Source organism: Schistocerca piceifrons, chromosome 4 (assembly GCF_021461385.2).
Source record: "Schistocerca piceifrons isolate TAMUIC-IGC-003096 chromosome 4, iqSchPice1.1, whole genome shotgun sequence".
NCBI lineage: Eukaryota > Metazoa > Arthropoda > Insecta > Orthoptera > Acrididae > Schistocerca > Schistocerca piceifrons.
The window spans coordinates 514,095,365-514,115,072 of NC_060141.1; the positions used below are offsets into that span (position 1 = coordinate 514,095,365).

General features: G+C 40.8%; 1 protein-coding gene across 1 annotated transcript in view; it reads left to right on the forward strand.

Annotated features, from left to right (window-relative positions):
- LOC124795954 (dynein axonemal heavy chain 6) overlaps nucleotides 1–19,708 on the forward strand; it is a 1,096,896-nt gene that overhangs the window by 982,546 nt on the left and 94,642 nt on the right. Inside the window, exon 65 of the mRNA XM_047260034.1 lies at nucleotides 7,148–7,327. Coding sequence (XP_047115990.1) covers nucleotides 7,148–7,327 — 180 coding nt within the window. The remainder of the gene's footprint in view (nucleotides 1–7,147; nucleotides 7,328–19,708) is intronic.

Below are 19,708 nucleotides of genomic sequence, written 5' to 3' on the forward strand. Positions count from 1 at the left end.
CATGTTTAAAGATTGGTGTGATTACTGCTTTCGTCCAGTCTGATGGAACCTGTCCTGACTCCCAAGCCATTTCAGTTATCCTGTGTAGCCATTTAAGACCTGACATTCCACTGTATTTGATGAGTTCCGACTTGATTTCATCCACCCCAGCCGCTTTATTGCACTGCAATCTATTGACCATTTTCTCCACTTCCTCAAATGTGATCCTATTTCCATCCTCATTCCTATCCCACTTTACATCGAAATCTGAAACATTACTGATAATAGTTTCACCTCCATTGAAAAACTCTTCAAAATATTCCCTCCATCTACCCAAGGCATCAACAGGATTCACCAGCAGTTTTCCTGACCTGTCCATAATACTTGTCATTTCCTTCTTACCTCCCTTTCGAAGACTGCTAATTACACTCCAGAATGGTTTTCTAGCAGCTTGACCCAAAGTCTCCAACCTGTTTCCAAAGTCTTCCCAAGATTTCTTCTTGGATGCTGCAATTATCTGTTTGGCTTTGTTTCTTTCTTCAACATAACTTTCTCTGTCTACCTGAGTACTAGTATGTAGCCATTTTTGATACGCCTTCTTTTTCCTTTTACTGGCTGCCTTGACTGTGTCATTCCACCAAGCTGTTTGCTTCATCCTACCTTTACACACTACTGTTCCAAGACATTCTTTAGCCACTTCTAGTACTGTGTCCCTGTACCTTGTCCATTCCTATTCCAATGGCTGTAACTGACTACATTCAACTAACTGGTACCTTTCTGAGATCACTGTTATGTACTTGTGCCTGATTTCCTTATCCTGAAGTTTCTCCACTCTTATCCTCCTACATATGGACCTGACCTCCTGCACTTTCGGCCTCACAATACCAATTTCACTGCAGATTAAATAGTGATCAGTGTCATCAAAAAATCCCCTGAATACACGTGTGTCCCTCACAGCTTTCCTGAATTCCTGATCTGTTATTATATAGTCAATGACAGATCTGGTTCCCCTGCCTTCCCAAGTATACCAGTGAATGTTATTATGTTTAAAAAAGGAGTTTGTGATTACTAAGACCATACTGGCACAGAAATCCAAGAGTTATTTCCCGTTCCTGTTGGCCTCCATATCCTCTCCAAATTTACCCATAACCTTTTCATACCCTTCTGATCGATTTCCAATCCTGGCATTAAAATCACCCATGAGCAGAACACTGTCCTACTCTCACAACTACATCACTGAGTGCATCATAAAAACTATCCAGCTTATCTTGATCTGTCCCTTCACAATGCAAATATACTGACACAATCCTAATTTTCTTGCTGTTGTTGTTGTTGTGGTCTTCAGTCCTGAGACTGGTTTGATGCAGCTCTCCATGCTACTCTATCCTCTGCAAGCTTCTTCATCTCCCAGTACCTATTGCAACCTACATCCTTCTGAATCTGCATAGTGTATTCATCTCTTGGTCTCCCTCTACGATTTTTACCCTCCACGCTGCCCTCCAATGCTAAATTTGTGATCCCTTGATGCCTCAAAACATATTCTACCAACTGATCCCTTCTTCTAGTCAAGTTGTGCCACAAACTTCTCTTCTCCCCAATCCTATTCAAAACCTCCTCATTAGTTACGTGATCTACCCACCTTATCTTCAGCATTCTTCTGTAGCACCACATTTCGAAAGCTTCTATTCTCTTCTTGTCCAAACTGGTTATCGTCCATGTTTCACTTCCATACATGGCTACACTCCATACAAATACTTTCAGAAACGACTTCCTGACACTTAAATCTATACTCGATGTTAACAAATTTCTCTTCTTCAGAAACGATTTCCTTGCCATTGCCAGTCTACATTTTATATCCTCTCTACTTCGACCATCATCAGTTATTTTACTCCCTAAATAGCAAAACTCCTTTACTACTTTAAGTGTCTCATTTCCTAATCTAATCCCCTCAGCATCACCCGATTTAATTTGACTACATTCCATTATCCTCGTTTTGCTTTTGTTGATGTTCATCTTATATCCTCCTTTCAAGACACTGTCCATTCCGTTCAACTGCTCTTCCAAGTCCTTTGATGTCTCTGACAGAATTACAATGTCATCGGCGAACCTCAAAGTTTTTACTTCTTCTCCATGAATTTTAATACCTACTCTGAATTTTTCTTTTGTTTCCTTTACTGCTTGCTCAATACACAGATTGAATAACATCGGGGAGAGGCTAAACCCTGTCTCACTCCTTTCACAACCACTGCTTCCCTTTCATGCCCCTCGACTCTTATAACTGCCATCTGGTTTCTGTACAAATTGTAAATAGCCTTTCACTCCCTGTATTTTACCCCTGCCACCTTCAGAATTTGAAAGAGAGTATTCCAGTTAAAGTTGTCAAAAGCTTTCTCTAAGTCTACAAATGCTAGAAACGTAGGTTTGCCTTTTCTTAATCTTTCTTCTAAGGTAAGGCGTAAGGTTAGTATTGCCTCACGCGTTCCAACATTTCTACGGAATCCAAACTGATCTTCCCCGAGGTCCGCTTCTACCAGTTTTTCCATTCTTCTGTAAAGAATTCGCATTAGTATTTTGCAGCTGTGACTTATTAAACTGATAGTTCGGTAATTTTCACATCTGTCAACACCTGCTTTCTTTGGGATTGGAATTATTATATTCTCCTTGAAGTCTGTGGGTATTTCGCCTGTCTCATACATCTTGCTCACCAGATGGTAGACTTTTGTCATGACTGGCTCTCCCAAGGCAATCAGTAGTTCTAATTGCATGTTGTCTACTCCCGGGGCCTTGTTTCAACTCAGGTCTTACAGTGCTCTGTCAAACTCTTCACGCAGTATCTTATCTCTCATTTCATCTTCATCTACATCCTCTTCCATTTCCATAATATTGTCCTCAAGTACATCGCCCTTGTATAAACCCTCTATATACTCCTTCCACCTTTCTGCTTTCCCTTCTTTGCTTAGAACTGGGTTGCCATCTGAGCTCTTGATATTCATACAAGTGGTTCTCTTCTCTCAAAAGGTCTCTTTAATTTTCCTGTAGGCAGTATCTATCTTACCCCTAGTAAGACAAGCCTCTACATCCTTACATTTGTCCTCTAGCCATCCCTGCTTAGCCATTTTGCACTTCCTGTCGATCTAATTTTTGAGACGTTTGTATTCCATTTTGCCTGCTTCATTTACTGCATTTTTATATTTTCTCCTTTCATCAATTAAATTCAATATTTCTTCTGTTACCCAAGGATTTCTATTAGCCCTCGTCTTTTTACCTACTTGATCCTCTGCTGCCTTCACTACTTCATCCCTCAGAGCTACCCATTCTTCTTCTACTGTATTTCTTTCCCCCATTCCTGTCAATTGTTCCCTTATGCTCTCCCTGAAACTCTCTACAACCTCTGGTTCTTTCAGTTTATCCAGGTCCCATCTCCTTAGATTCCCACTTTTTTGCAGTTTCTTCAGTTTCAATCTACAGTTCATAACCAATAGATTGTGGTCAGAATCCACATCTGCCCCTGGAAATGTCTTACAATTTAAAACCTGGTTCCTAAATCTCTGTCTTACCATTATATAATCTATCTGATACCTTTTAGTATCTCTAGGATTCTTCCAGGTATACGACCTTCTTTTATGATTCTTGAACCAAGTGTTAGCTATGATTAAGTTACGCTCTGTGTAAAATTCTACAAGGCGGCTTCCTCTTTCATTTCTTCCCCCCAATCCATATTCACCTACTATGTTTCCTTCTCTCCCTTTTCCTACTGACGAATTCCAGTCACCCATGACTATTAAATTTTCGTCTCCCTTCACTACCTGAATAATTTCTTTTATCTCGTCATACATTTCATCAATTTCTTCATCATCTGCAGAGCTAGTTGGCATATAAACTTGTACTACTGTAGTAGGCATGGGCTTTGTGTCTATCTTGGCCACAATAATGCATTCACTATGCTGTTTGTAGTAGCTAACCCGCACTCCTATTTTTTTATTCATTATTAAACCTACTCCTGCATTACCCCTATTTGATTTTGTATTTATAACCCTGTAATCACCTGACCAAAAGTCTTGTTCCTCCTGCCACCAAACTTCACTAATTCCCACTATATCTAACTTTAACCTATCCATTTCCCTTTTTAAATTTTCCAACCTACCTGCCCGATTAAGGGATCTGACATTCCATGCTCCGATCCGTAGAACGCCAGTTTTCTTTCTCAGGCTGATGACGACGTCCTCTTGAGTAGTCCCCGCCCGGAGATCCGAATGGGGGACTATTTTACCTCCGGAATATTTTACCCAACAGTACGCCTTCATCATTTAATCATACAGTAAAGCTGCATGTCCTCGGGAAAATTTACGGCTGTAGTTTCCCCTTGCTTTCAGCCGTTCGCAGTACCAGCACAGCAAGGCCGTTTTGGTTAATGTTACAAGGCCAGATCAGTCAATCATCCAGACTGTTGCCCCTGCAACTACTGAAAAGGCTGCTGCCCCTCTTCAGGAACCACATGTTTGTCTGGCCTCTCAACAGATACCCCTCCGTTGTGGTTGCACCTACAGTACGGTCATCTGTATCGCTGAGGCACGCAAGCCTCCCCACCAATGGCAAGGTCCATGGTTCATGGGGGGATTTTCTTGCTAGACACTGTCAAATCTATCCACATCAGTCGTTCGTTTACATACTTTATTGCAACTATGCTGGCTACTATTTCTTTCCTGATGTAAAGCCCTACACCCCATTGTGCTATTCCTGTTTTGACTCCTGACAGGTAGACCTTGTATTCTCCCATTTTCTCTTCTTTCTCACCCCTTACCCGAATGTCACTAACAGTTAAAACGTCCGACCCCATCTTACTTGCAGCATCTGCCAGCTCTACCTTCTTCCCAGAGTAGCCCCCATTGATATTAATAGCTCCCCATCTCGTTACCATTGATTTGCCGAGTCGTATCTTAGGAGCCCCTGGTTTGTCAATTAGAGGTGGGACTCCGTCACCTCCAAAGGTCCGAGGCATTTTGCTCTGATTGTTGCCAGCATCATATTTAAAGTACCAGAGAAGCAGTTTGCTAGCCTTACTTGCCCCGGGTCCCATTGAGTTTTACACCTAACGGTTGAGGGACTAACCGGTGGATTTGGTAGTCTTTGCCGTCTGAGCACAAAGGTGACCACAACTCAGAATATGTCTGAGATGCCCAGCCTTATTCCAAAGTAACTGGTATCACGACTGTCAGGACCACTTACTTGGCCACTCATACGTTGCCCGTGGTTCATGAACTAGGACATGACAACAGGAACCCACACCATGGTGGTCTTGCAATGTTAATCAATTAAATATGTTACCAACACAAATGCATTCCTGAAATTTCATTACTCTACATTAATTATTTTTTGGTGTTGAGGTACTTGCCTGATTAATATACAGAACTTAATATTTTCCAGGTGTCTTGTAGGGAGAAGTTTCAAGAAATGCCATCATATGTGGTTCCTAATTAGCTATGTTAATGAGGGGCAGCAAAAAATAGTGAGAGGCCACACATATGAATTTATGTCTGATAGGAGTATAATTTTTGAGGGTCAGATTACTTGCAAAGCACTCCAGGCAAATGCCGGGATGGTTCCTTTGAAAGGGCACGGCCAACTTCCTTCCCCGTCCTTCCCTAATCTGATGAGACTGATGACCTCGCTGTCTGGTCTCCTTCCCCAACCAATCCAACCCAACTTGCAAAGACTTCCTTCCACTGACAATCCCCACAGTTCTTTAATTCCCAGGAATTGAATTATTCATGTTTGTAGCTGCAGTTTTATCTTCAAGATGTCACCATAGGCTGCAAACAGAACAAATTTTTAGAAAGTTCTTATCTCTAATTCACGTATTTCACCAATTAAATCCTTTCTTTGACAACTTTTAATTGCTCTTTCTAATAACATGTGCTCTCTCTTTGATGAGTATATTAAATGAAAAGAACCACATGTTTTCAAAAATCATGTTTTAGCTCAAAGAAACATTTGGCAAACTCCATGTGTTTTAGGGAGCGGTCCATTCATAGAATCCCAAATAAAGGTTCAAGATGAGCTAAGAATGTATTATTTCTTCATCTTATACCTCACATAATGATCAAGTATACACAGAGAAGTACGAGGTAGGTGTGTGTGTGTGTGTGTGTGTGTGTGTGTGTGTGTGTGTGTGTGTTGTGTGTGTGTGTGTGTGGGAGGGGGGGGGAGCATAATTTTGTAGACTTTTTAGATGAGGCCAAAGAAAGGAAAGCACATCTCTTCCAGACAGTGGCTTTTTGTACATCTGTTAATTGATTTGGGTTCATACACTCACAAAAGTTACTGCTGATACATACCATGATGCACGTCATAGGTGTCTTCAGACCTAGCCCAACACCTGTGTCATTTCTGATAAGCCACCATTTGGCTTTCTGTGACTGGTGGCAGGAGAACACACAAATAAAAGACGTTCCACTTTGCTAGCTTTCGGAGCCAGTGACTCCTTCTCTTCTCGAGAGGGCTGAAGGGGAAGGAAGAGGGATGAAGCAAAAGGGCTGGTGAGGTTTAGGAAAAGTGGCAGAGTTCAGAAAAGTTGCCCAGAACCCCTTGTCAGAAGAGACTTACTGGATGGGGTGAGAAGAAAACACTGATTGTTGGAAACTGCACTGAGTGAGATTTGAAAACCCAGAACCTAAAGGTGGAAGATCTATAAAGTGTAAATCACCATTCTGTTTGCTTAAATTGGTGAGATAAAAGGAAATGAAAGTCAGAATCATCATTCAAAATTGGTCACTTGGACTGGCAATTTGCAGTATATGTTGACATCAATGCATCAAACTATAACACACTTGATCCCTCTTATTAAGATGGTAAGGCACAGGCCACAGATAATGACTTTGTACACATTGTACAATTTTGTGTAAATTTTCCTTGTCTGCTTACATAAGAGAGCAAAACAAACCCTGCTGGCAGATTAGGTGCATACTTTTTTGCTTACAGGGAGATTATGTAACAGCAGGACATCAACCATTAACTCTCCAATTGTGTCACATTGGTTCAGTGAACACTATCAAAGAGGCATCTAATTCAATTATTTCGTGGTTTAGTTGTATATGAGTTTCAAACTCCTTGATAATAGGAAACATACAGAAAACAGCATAAATTGTTAATATATGTTTTGTCTCCACAGCGTGATGAAAAAGGACGATTGCCTTCTCTAACAACTGTTTTACTACAAGAGACTGACCGATTTAATAAGCTGTGCCATACCCTGCATTCTTCACTTGACAATCTTCAGAAAGCCATTAAGGGCTTGGTGGTGATGTCAGAAGCCCTAGAAGAGATGTTTATCTCCTGCATGAATAACCAGGTAAACTTTGTGCAATTAATTGTATTTTTTCATATTGATCATTATTTGCATAGCATTTCCCTCAAAAATCTGTGAATGATTGTGGTTGTTATATAGCTGTTCAACAAAGATGACAGTGACAAGTGTAAGAAAAGGTAATAATGATACCAGTTACAGTAAAATGTCCTATTCTCGTGGTGCAGCATCAACCCTTCACTGCTCGTGTCTAATCAATGACCCGAGAATTTTATCTTTTGTAGCTGATCTTTGACACAGTGAGAAATGAAAGTAGCCAGTCTCATTTAAATTCCTCTGTTGTATGGTGGTTTGTTGAGCTCTGTTTAATAGCACCGTTATCCTCACTGTTTTGCTGTTGTGTGTGTTTCAACGTGATGCAACTACATATGTCATTATGTATTTCAGTGAAGTAACCCAACACAAAGTGACCTGACACGAGCATTTATGCATGATCACTGTCATTGTCTTTCATGTGCAACTCATAAGATAATTTGTTATTATCAATTTTCTGACCAGTTACATGCTGTTGGAAATGTTCCTTGAATACAGAGAATGTTTCAATGTTGTTCCTCACGTCCTTTCAGAAAATGTACAAGTTTCTCACAGACAATGAAATTATGTCAGAGCTGCTACAAACTGATGATGAACTGTCTCTGTCTCAGGAAAGTTCAGAAGATGAAGAGGACAATATTGAACTAAGTGAGCATGATATGGATTCAAATGTGATTGCCTCGTGAAGTGATGAATCTTTGAATTCATTTGTTAGTAAAGATTGCTGTATGAGTAAAGAAAGGCTGACTAAATGGCACATGAAACCAGTTAGCCATAGGGGAAGACCAAAAGCTATAACATCATTTCTTATAAGCCAGCCACCTTAGCAAATGATGCACCCCCAGAGCCTTCAATTGGAAATCTTTTCTCTTTACTCTTTATTTTGATGATTGATTGATGGCTGACACTGTTATGTGCACAAATATGCACATAATGAAAAAAATTGGACAGTTTGACAGATCTCATGATGCCCAAGATACAGAATGTTTGCAGATGAATGCCTTTGTGGGTCTCCTGCTGTACACAGGAATTTACAAAGCTTCTCATCTCAATTTCAAAGACTTGTGAGATATAGGGAGACTTGAAGTATTTGTGGTTATTAAGCCAAAATATAATATTTCTGTTTTTAATTCGCTGTGTACACTGTGATGATGAAAGTCCTAGAGATAGAGAAAAAAGATTGATACGTTAGGTGCTGTGCATGAATGTATCAGATGATTGCAAGTTAAGTCATTGGAGTTGTATACTCCTGAAGTGTGTGCAACAATTCATAAGTAACTAATTAAATTTTAAGGATGGCGTTCCTTCCAACAATATATGCCATGAAATCCAAATAAATATGGCATACAGGTTACTGCTTTCGTAGACTACAGAACATATTATCTTACGAACTTTGAAATATACACTATGTGATCAAAAGTATCCGGACACCCCCAAAAACATACGTTTTTCATATTAGGTGCATTGTGCTGCCACCTCTTGCCAGCTACTCCACATCAGCGACCTCAGTAGTCATTAGACATCATGAGAGAGCAGAATGGGGTGCTCCGTGGAACTCATGGACTTCGAACGTGGTCAGGTGATTGTGTGTCACTTGTGCCATACGTCTGTACGTGAGATTTCCACACTCTAAAAATTCCTAGGTCCACTGTTTCCAATCAAATAGTGCAGAGGAAATGTGAAGGGACACGTACAGCACAAAAGCATACAGGCAAACCTTGTCTGTTGACTGACAGAGACTGCCAACAGTTGAGGAGGGTCGTAATGTGTAATAGGCAGACGTTTAACAAGACCATCACACAGGAATTCCAAACTGCATCAGTATCCACTCCAAGTACTATGTCAGTTAGGCAGGAGGTGAGAAAACTTGGATTTCATGGTGAAGCAGCTGCTCATAAGCCACACATCATTCCAGTAAATGCCAAGCGACGCCTCACTTGGTGTAAGGAGTGTAAATGTTGGACGGCTGAACAGTGGAAAAACACTGTGTGGAGTGACAAATCACGGTACGCAATGTGGCGATCCAATGGCAGGGTGTGGGTATGGTGAATGCCTGGTGAGCGTCATCTGGCAAAATGTGAGTGCCAACAGTAAAATTCGGAGGCAGTGCTGTTATGATGTGGTCATGTTTTCCATGGAGGGGGCTTCCACCCCTTGTTGTTTTGCATGGCACAGGCCTACATTGATGTTTTAACCACCTGCTTGCTTCCCACTGTTGAAAAGCAATTTAGGCATGGCAATTGCATCTTTCAACTTGATAGAGCACCTGTTCATAATGCCCAGCCTGTGGCGGAGTGGTTACGCAACAATAACATCCCTGTAATGGACTGGTCTGCACAGAGTCCTAACCTGAATCTTATAGAACACCTTTGAGATTTTTTTTTTTAATTCTGACTTTGCGTCAGGCCTCACCGACCGACATCGATACCTCTCCTCGGTGCAGCACTCTGTGAAGAATGGGCTGCCATTCCCCAAGAAACCTTCCAGCACCTGATTGAACATATGCCTGTGAGAGTTGAAGCTGGGCCAACACCTTATTGAATTCCAGCATTACCGATCGAGGGCGCCACGAACTTGTAAGTCATTTTCACCCAGGTGTCCGGATACTTTTGATCACATAGTGTATGGGGCTAAGAAATGAAAGAGGAAGCCATCTGGTAGAATTTTGCACAGAGCATAACTTAATCATAGCTAACACTTGGTTCAAGAATCATGAAAGAAGGTTGTATAGATGGAAGAATCCTAGAGATACTAAAAGGTATCAGATAGATTATAGAATGGCAAGATAGAGATTTAGGGACCAGGTTTTAAATTGTAGGACATTTCCAGGGGCAGATGTGGACTCTGACCACAATCTATTGGTTATAAACTGTAGATTAAAACTGAAGAAATTGCAAAAAGGTGGGAATTTAAGGAGATGGGACCTGGATAAACTGAAAGAACCAGAGGTTGTACAGAGTTTCAGGGAGAGCATAAGGGAACAATTGACAGGAATGGGGGAAATAAATACAGTAGAAGACGAATGGGTAGCTCTGAGGGATGAAGTAGTGAAGGCAGCAGAGGATCAAGTAGGTAAAAAGATGAGGGCTAGTAGAAATCCTTGGGTAACAGAAGAAATATTGAATTTAATTGATGAAAGGAGAAAATATAAAAATGCAGTAAATGAAGCAGGCAAAAAAGAATACAAACGTCTCAAAAATGAGATCGACAGGAAGTGCAAAATGGCTAAGCAGGTATGGCTAGAGGACAAATGTAAGGATGTAGAGGCTTATCTCACTAGGGGTAAGATAGATACAGCCTACAGGAAAATTAAAGAGACCTTTGGAGAAAAGAGAAACACTTGTATGAATATCAAGAGCTCAGATGGAAACCCAGTTCTAAGCAAAGAGGGGAAAGCAGAAAGGTGGAAGGAGTATATAGAGGGTCTATACAAGGGCGATTTACTTGAGGACAATATTATGGAAATGGAAGAGGATGTAGATGAAGATGAAATGGGAGATACGATACTGCGTGAAGAGTTTGACAGAGCACTGAAAGACCTGAGTCGAAACAAGGCCCCGGGAGTAGACAACATTCCATTAGAACTACTGACGGCCTTGGGAGAACCGGTCCTGACAAAACTCTACCATCTGGTGAGCATAATGTACGAGACAGGTGAAATACCTTCAGACTTCAAGAAGAATATAATAATTCCAATCCCAAAGAAAGCAGGTGTTGACAGATGTGAAAGTTACCGAACTATCAGTTTAATAAGTCACAGCTGCAAAATACTAACGCGAATTCTTTACAGACGAATGGAAAAACTGGTAGAAGCCGACCTTGGGGAAGATCAGTTTGGATTCCGTAGAAATGTTGGAACACGTGAGGCAATACTGACCTTACGAGTTATCTTAGAAGGAAGATTAAGGAAAGGCAAACCTACGTTTCTAGCATTTGTAAACTTAGAGAAAGCTTTTGACAATGTTGACTGGAATACTCTCTTTCAATTTCCAAAGGTGGCAGGGGTAAAATACAGGGAGTGAACGGCTATTTACAATTTGTACAGTAACCAGATGGCAGTTATAAGAGTCGAGGGGCATGAAAGGGAAGCAGTGGTTGGGAAGGAAGTGAGACAGGGTTGTAGCCTCTCCCCGATGTTATTCAATCTGTATATTGAGCAAGTAGTAAAGGAAAGAAAAGAAAAATTTGGAGTAGGTATTAAAATCCATGGAGAAGAAATAAAAACTTTGAGGTTCGCTGATGACATTGTAATTCTGTCAGAGACAGCAAAGGACTTGGAAGAGCAGTTGAATGGAAGGGACAGTGTCTTGAAAGGAGGATATAAGATGAACATCAACAAAAACAAAACAAGGATAACGGAATGTAGTCGAATTAAGTCGGGTGATGCTGAGGGAATTAGATTAGGAAATGAGACACTTAAAGTAGTAAAGGAGTTTTGCTATTTGGGGAGCAAAATAACTGATGATGGTCGAAGTAGAGAGGATATAAAATGTAGACTGGCAATGGCAAGGAAATCGTTTCTGAAGAAGAGAAATTTGTTAACATGGAGTGTAGATTTAAATGTCAGGAAGTCGTTTATGAAAGTATTTGTATGGAGTGTAGCCATGTATGGAAGTGGAACATGGGCAATAAATAGTTTGGACAAGAAGAGAATAGAAGCTTTCGCAATGTGGTGCTACAGAAGAATGTTGAAGATTAGGTGGGTAGATCACGTAACTAATGATGAGGTATTGAATAGGATTGGGGAGAAGAGAAGTTTGTGGCACAACTTGACTAGAAGAAGGGATCGGTTGGTAGGACATGTTTTGAGGCATCAAGGGATCACAAATTTAGCATTGGAGGGCAGTGTGGAGGGTAAAAATCGTAGAGGGAGGCCGAGAGATGAATACACTAAGCAGATTCAGAAGGATGTAGGTTGCAGTAGGTACTGGGAGATGAAGGAGCTTGCACAGGATAGATTAGCATGGAGAGCTGCATCAAACCAGTCTCGGGACTGAAGACCACAACAACAACAACAGTGTATGTAGGTACGCCACAGTCAGATGGTCCTTTCAATAAACCAAACAAGCCTGCAGAAACAGTGGAATGTCTTGTTATTCCTCTAGATGCTACTAACAGAAATACAACTACTGACAATTGTTAGACCAGCATGCCTCTTACAAGGATTCTATTGGAAAATTATTGACATCAGTAGAAACATTATGAAAGAAAAAAACTATATATTCCCCCACAATATTTGCCCAGTAAACAAACAGCTGTAGCAGAAGCCTGTTCAGTTTTGCAACAGATTTAACAATGGTGTCATGTATTCCAACCAAATCACATTCTGTTGTACTTATCTCCATGATGCATAATGATGGAAAGATCGAAGAAGATATGGATTCTCAAGAAAAGCCAAAAGGTGTCGCTGACACTTGTGATCAGCTATGTTATAATTACAGCATTGGCAGAAGAACAAGAAGCTGGTGACATTAGCACTGTTTTTTCATTAATTGATAAACATGTCTGCTCTGAATTCATACATCCTTTACAAACTGAACTCTGGTAATAAAGTTACAATATGTGAATTAATGAAGAAAGTGGCAAAGGACTTGGGACTAATCAACTACACTGTTCAAAAGAATAACAGTTCTTAAATACACAGAAATCCATGACAAAAAATAAAGCTTTATCTAGCAGATAAAGGAGGTGGTGCCAACACACAATTCCAGCATGCAAGGATGTGAAGAACAAGACCAGTTACCATTGCCTAGCAAGAGAAGGAGGTGTCACATGAACCTGAGTATGAATGACAGCAAGCATTCCCCAGTACATGTGATTTGCTCCAAATATGTACGTAAAAAGCACACTGAAGTAATCTGCATGTCCTGTAAAGGTTACAACAAAGAATGAACATTTTATACCACATAACATGTAAAATATTATGCCTCTGTCATGTTACTGAAACTACATATTTGAATACCAATTATTTGGGAATAAATGATGATCAAAATACCAAAGAAATTGTTGTTATACTTTTAAAAGGGAAAACTACAGTATTCTTAATGGATTTCTTCATGGAATGGATGCTATCACTGCATAAGGAAGGAAGATACCATGCCAGAATGCTTAGCAGCAGTAACTAAGATGTTATTATCTCACCACAGCAGAGATCATTTAGTTAAGTCATTGGTAATTGACAACTGGTATGTTTAATAGTTAACAATGATGTAACACTTTTATTCTGCAAAAGTTTAGTCACAACCATTAAATGTATGGAACATATAGGTATATGGTCTTCACATTCTAAATAAATACCATATGGAATGTGACTTTAAGGCGAAAAATGGAGGGTGCCTTAATATCAGAGGCAGTCAAGTTACTTACATGTTCCATAGATGACATTCATGATAATATGTTATGTGTCAGCTCAAGATACATAGAATATTTAATTTTAAAGAATTTAAAATAAATATATGGCTACTGTTGCCCATTTATAGGTTTTTTGTGTATGAATTATTTCTATTTAATATTCACTTTATGGTTAGGTGGAATTGTCAGGGAAAAACAACTATATTCTACATTTGGAAACATTTTTGCTATCTATCACACATTTAATGCTTTCTGTGCAAAAGTTACATTCATTAAAAGGCAATGTAGATCAGCATGTAAAATATGGGAAAGGCAGCCACTCACCCATAGCAGACTGGTGGGTGGTGCGAACACACATGCAACAAGAAACAGTATTCACATTATCTCTCAAGCTCTTGCTCTTGCTCCTTTTCTAGAAAAAGTACACACAATCACACACAGAATTACAAAGACACCCAAATACAACCTCGCATGGCAGTGGTTGGACTGATTACTGATAATCAACTATTGAGAGCTGATGCCTGACCTTTTGGACTTGGGGAGTGGGTAGGGACGGACACATGAGGTAAGGAGGTGCAGTACAGGACATTGTGAGGCAGGTCATTCGACAGATGACTCAGTGGCTGCACAAAAACATGAAAGGTGTTCTGAGAATACAGCATATCAGCAAAATGTTGATTGTTTAAAGAATTGAATTCCTGTGTATGAAACAGCTTCAAATGTCTGATTACTTTAGAAATGAATTAATGTGTTAAACATTTTATGGTAAGCATATAAGTGAGAAAAAGTTTAGAAATCGTTTGAAATTATGGTTGAACTTTGTTGGGAGTCACTAAGAGTTCTCATTATCAAACACTGGATCAATATTGTCTGGGTAATTTGTGCCCAAACATCTAAATGATTATGACTTTAAACATGTCATACAATGATATAATTTTGCAAGTACATTCAGTGATGTATCTAAACATTATCTGCATAGTGAGTTGCAAATAGAGTTAATAGTAAACAAGTAATAAAATTAAAATGCCATGCATGATGCTGAAGTTTTACTGCATGAAGAGCAAGAATGTAGCAAGCAGTAAAAGTTTTTCCTTACAATATATTGTGATGGGTGTCAGCAAGAGAAAGCTTCATAAGGGTTTAAAATTACATGTTAAGCTTGTTGAAAGTCACTATGTGCTCTCATTCTCAAGCACTGGATCAATAAAATCCAGGTACCCGTACACTGTCAGTTATGCTGCCTCATGAAAACGCACAGATTCTTACTGTAATACTTGCTTATTATGTTAAACATTTAAAATCAAATAATACCTCTTAATGAATAGATTATGACAGCATTTAAATTTTTAAATTCAGTCAATAATTACATGAAATAGTGAAAATCAAAATTTTGTTGGGCCTAAAGCCATTTGATAAGCAACCTGCAACTAGTATTGTTCCAGGATAGTCATTTAGTAATACAAATGAGAGAAAGAGAGAGAGAGAGAGAGAGAGAGAGAGAGAAAGAGAGAGAGAGAGAGAGAGTAGAGGGGGCAGAAATGGGGGAGAGGAAAGGAAAGGAAGTTGGAGAAGAAGAGGAAGTCAGGGAAAGGAGAGAGAAAGGGAGAAATGTGGAAGAGAGGAGGGGGGGGAGGGGAGGAAGGTGGAGGGGGGGTGGCAGGGAGAGAAAGAGAAAGAGAGAGAGAGAATGCAGCATGGGGAGGGGAGGGGGGAAGAGTGGTGGGAGAAGCATTACACAATCTGAATGGGGAAGGAGTGGTGTGGGCAGAAGAAAGAATGGAAAAGGTAAGGTGAGAGAGTGGCAAACAAGTTAGTAGAGCTTTAGGAGAGACAGTTTCCACCTGTGCAGTTCACATAAACTTGTTGTGGAAGGGAATATTGAAATTACCATTGCAGTGGAGCAGCTGTTTATTATTTACATTATATATATATATTTTTCCCGCGTGGAATTATATATATTATATAAAAACAAAAATGATGTGACTCACCATACGAAAGCGCTGGCAGGTCGATAGAAACACAAACACATACATACACACAAAATTCTAACTTTCGCAACCAATGGTTGCTTCGTCAGGAAAGAGGGAAGGAGAGGGAAAGACGAAAGGATGTGGGTTTTAAGGGAGAAGGTAAGGAGTCATTCCAATCCCGGGAGCGGAAAGACTTACCTTAGGGGGAAAAAAGGACAGGTATACACTTGCACACACACACATATCCATCCACACGTATACAGACACAAGCAAACATATAAAAAGGCAAAGAGTTTGGGCAGAGATGTCAGTCGAGGCGGAAGTGCAGAGGCAAAGATGTTGTTGAATGACAGGTGAGGTATGAGTGGCGGCAACTTGAAATTAGCGGAGGTTGAGGCCTGGTGGACAACGGGAAGAGAGGATATACTGAAGGACAAGTTCCCATCTCCAGAGTTCGGATAGGTTGGTGTTAGTGGGAAGTATCCAGATAACCCGGACGGTGTAACACTGTGCCAAGATGTGCTGGCCGTGCACCAAGGCATGGTTTGCCACAGGGTGATCCTCATTACCAACAAACACTGTCTGCCTGTGTCCATTCATGCGAATGGACAGTTTGTTGCTGGTCATTCCCACATAGAAAGCGTCACAGTGTAGGCAGGTCAGTTGGTAAATCATGTGGGTGCTTTCACACGTGGCTCTGCCTTTGATCGTGTACACCTTCCGGGTTACAGGACTGGAGTAGGTGGTGGTGGGAGGGTGCATGGGACGGGTTTTACACCGGGTGCGGTTACAAGGGTAGGAGCCAGAGGGTAGGGAAGGTGGTTTGGGGATTTCATAGGGATGAACCAAGAGGTTACGAAGGTTAGGTGGACGGCGGAAAGACACTCTTGGTGGAATGGGGAGGATTTCATGAAGGATGGATCTCATTTCGTGGCAGGATTTGAGGAAGTCGTATCCCTGCTGGAGAGCCACATTCAGAGTCTGATCCAGTCCCGGGAAATGAGGCTAAAAATTGTCTGATGAAGGAGTAATAACGTTTAAACCTGTGGGAAGCTGCTAAAAAACGTTTGGTTATGTGGGAAAAAACGGGAACGGAAGTAAAACGAAAGTTGTTGGAAATAGCTGAAATGGTTGTTTAATGGGTGAAAGGAACTGAAGCTGTGAAATAGTATTCACGAGGTTACACGAAATGTTTGTAAACTGGGAACAGTGGATTTTATAGCAGCGGTAATGTTGAAAGTGTTATAAATTTTTAGGTTATGGTTTGGAAGTAAATTACGTATTATTGAGTATATTTAGGCAGGATAAAATGTATGGTAGATTACGGAAAAAAGGGAAGATGAAATCACAGTAATCAAAGTCCTCAATCTTCCCAAAGTTTGGTACATATTTATTGTTGACATCTTCATGATCTGGACTCACAGTGAAGATGAACTCCAGAATTTCCTCTCCAACCTCAACTCCTTTGGTTCTATCAGATTCACCTGGTCCTACTCCAAATCCCATGCCACTTTCCTTGACGTTGACCTCCATCTGTCCAATGGCCAGCTTCACTCATCCATCCACATCAAACCCACCAACAAGCAACAGTACCTCCATTATGACAGCTGCCACCCATTCCACATCAAACGGTCCCTTCCCTACAGTCTAGGCCTACATGGCAAACGAATCTGCTCCAGTCCTGAATCCCTGAACCATTACACCAACAACCTGAAAACAGCTTTTACATCCCGCAACTACCCTCCCGACCTGGTACAGAAGCAAATAACCAGAGCCACTTCCTCATCCCCTCAAACCCAGAACCTCTCACAGAAGAACCCCAAAAGTGCCCCACTTGTGACAGGATACTTCCCGGGACTGGATCAGACTCTGAATGTGGCTCTCCAGCAGGGATACGACTTCCTCAAATCCTGCCCCGAAATGAGATCCATCCTTCATAAAATCCTCCCCATTCCACCAAGAGTGTCTTTCCGCCATCCACCTAACCTTCGTAACCTCTTGGTTCATCCCTATGAAATCCCCAAACCACCTTCCCTACCCTCTGGCTCCTACCCTTGTAACCGCCTCCGGTGTAAAACCTGTCCCATGCACCCTCCTACCACCACCTACTCCAGTCCTGTAACCCGGAAGGTGTACACGATCAAAGGCAGAGCCATGTGTGAAAGCACCCACATGATTTACCAACTGACCTGCCTACACTGTGACGCTTTCTATGTGGGAATGACCAGCAACAAACTGTCCATTCGCATGAATGGACACAGGCAGACAGTGTTTGTTGGTAATGAGGATCATCCTGCGGCTAAACATGCCTTGGTGCACGGCCAGCACATCTTGGCACAGTGTTACACCGTCCGGGTTATCTGGATACTTCCCACTAACACCAACCTATCCGAACTCCAGAGATGGGAACTTGCCCTTCAGTATATCCTCTCTTCCCGTTATCCACCAGGCCTCAACCTCCACTAATTTCAAGTTGCCGCCACTCATACCTCACCTGTCATTCAATAACGTCTTTGCCTCTGCACTTCCGCCTCGACTGACATCTCTGCCCAGACTCTTTGCCTTTTTATATGTTTGCTTGTGTCTGTATATGTGTGGATAGATATGTGTGTGTGTGTGAGTGTATACCTGTCCTTTTTTCCCCCTAAGGTAAGTCTTTCCGCTCCCGGGATTGGAATGACTCCTTACCCTCTCCCTTAAAACCCACATCCTTTCGTCTTTCCCTCTCCTTCCCTCTTTCCTGATGAAGCAACCATTGGTTGCGAAAACTTGAAATTCTGTGTGTGTGTTTGTGTGTGTTTTTATTGCATCTGTCTAGCAGCGCTTTCCCATTTGGTAAGTCATGGAATCTTTGTTTTTAATATATTTTTTCCATGTGAAATGTTTCTTATTATATATATATATAATAAAGTTATTTCTGTTGTCATGCACAACATGTCTGGCAACAGAATGGTCAAATTTGTGGTTTGTGACAGTTTGGTGATGGGCACTCACATGAGCAGACAGTTGTTTATTTTTCTTGCTCTCATAAAATGCTGTTCAGTAAATGTAGCAGGCACCCCCATCCCCGATTCTCCAAATGTGGTCTCTCTCTCTCTCTCTCTCTCTCTCTCTCTCTCTCTCTCTCTCTCTCCTCTTTTCCACCTCTCCCTTTCTCTCACCAATCCCTGTCTCTAGTAAGTTTTTGTTTTTGTTTTTGAGTCATCTGATGGAAGACATGTCAGTTACATTATTCTTGTTACCTAAAGAAGGCCAAGGTGTATATCCCATTAAGAGTTAGTTACTTCCAAAAAATATGCATCATACAACTGATAAAACCAACTTCTAAATCCTTTTATACAGAAAGCCGTCAGCTGCCATTCTATCCCTTTGGGACAATTTTGAATTAATCAAGTTGTATTATTTAAAACTCTCTCTGTTCTGTTATACCATACATACTGAAATAACCACACCCTCAAATTACCATGTTTAAGAATTTAATGGTAATAAATGTAGTAAAATATTTTAGTCAATATGTATGCTCCCTTATCTTTATATTCAACATCACTTTCATTGTCATCACTAGCAGGAGAACAATTGTTGTTGTCACCATCTTCCCATAGGGCGACGTCCTCTGTTCCATCCTGTGAATTTGTGATACCACATTTTTTTGAAGAATTTTTTCCACCAGTGGTTACAGAATGGCGTCCCATGCACTTTCCACCCACTTACAAGTCTGGGACAAATCTGTCCATTTGATTTTTCCTCTCGGCATGAACTTGTGGTTCTCATCAGCCATCCATTGTGTATATCAATGTTTAAGAGCAGCTTTGAATGGTCGATTTATACACACATCCAGTGGTTGCAGGATGAAGGTTAGGCCTTCAGGGATATGACCAAGTCAGTTTTCCCTTTTTGTAATTTGTCTCGCACTTTGTTAGTTGTATGTCCAGAAGCTGTCCAGGACTAACATGTTATGTAAATTCAGTAATGTACCAGGATGACGTTGCCAAACATGCATCACCCAGTCAAT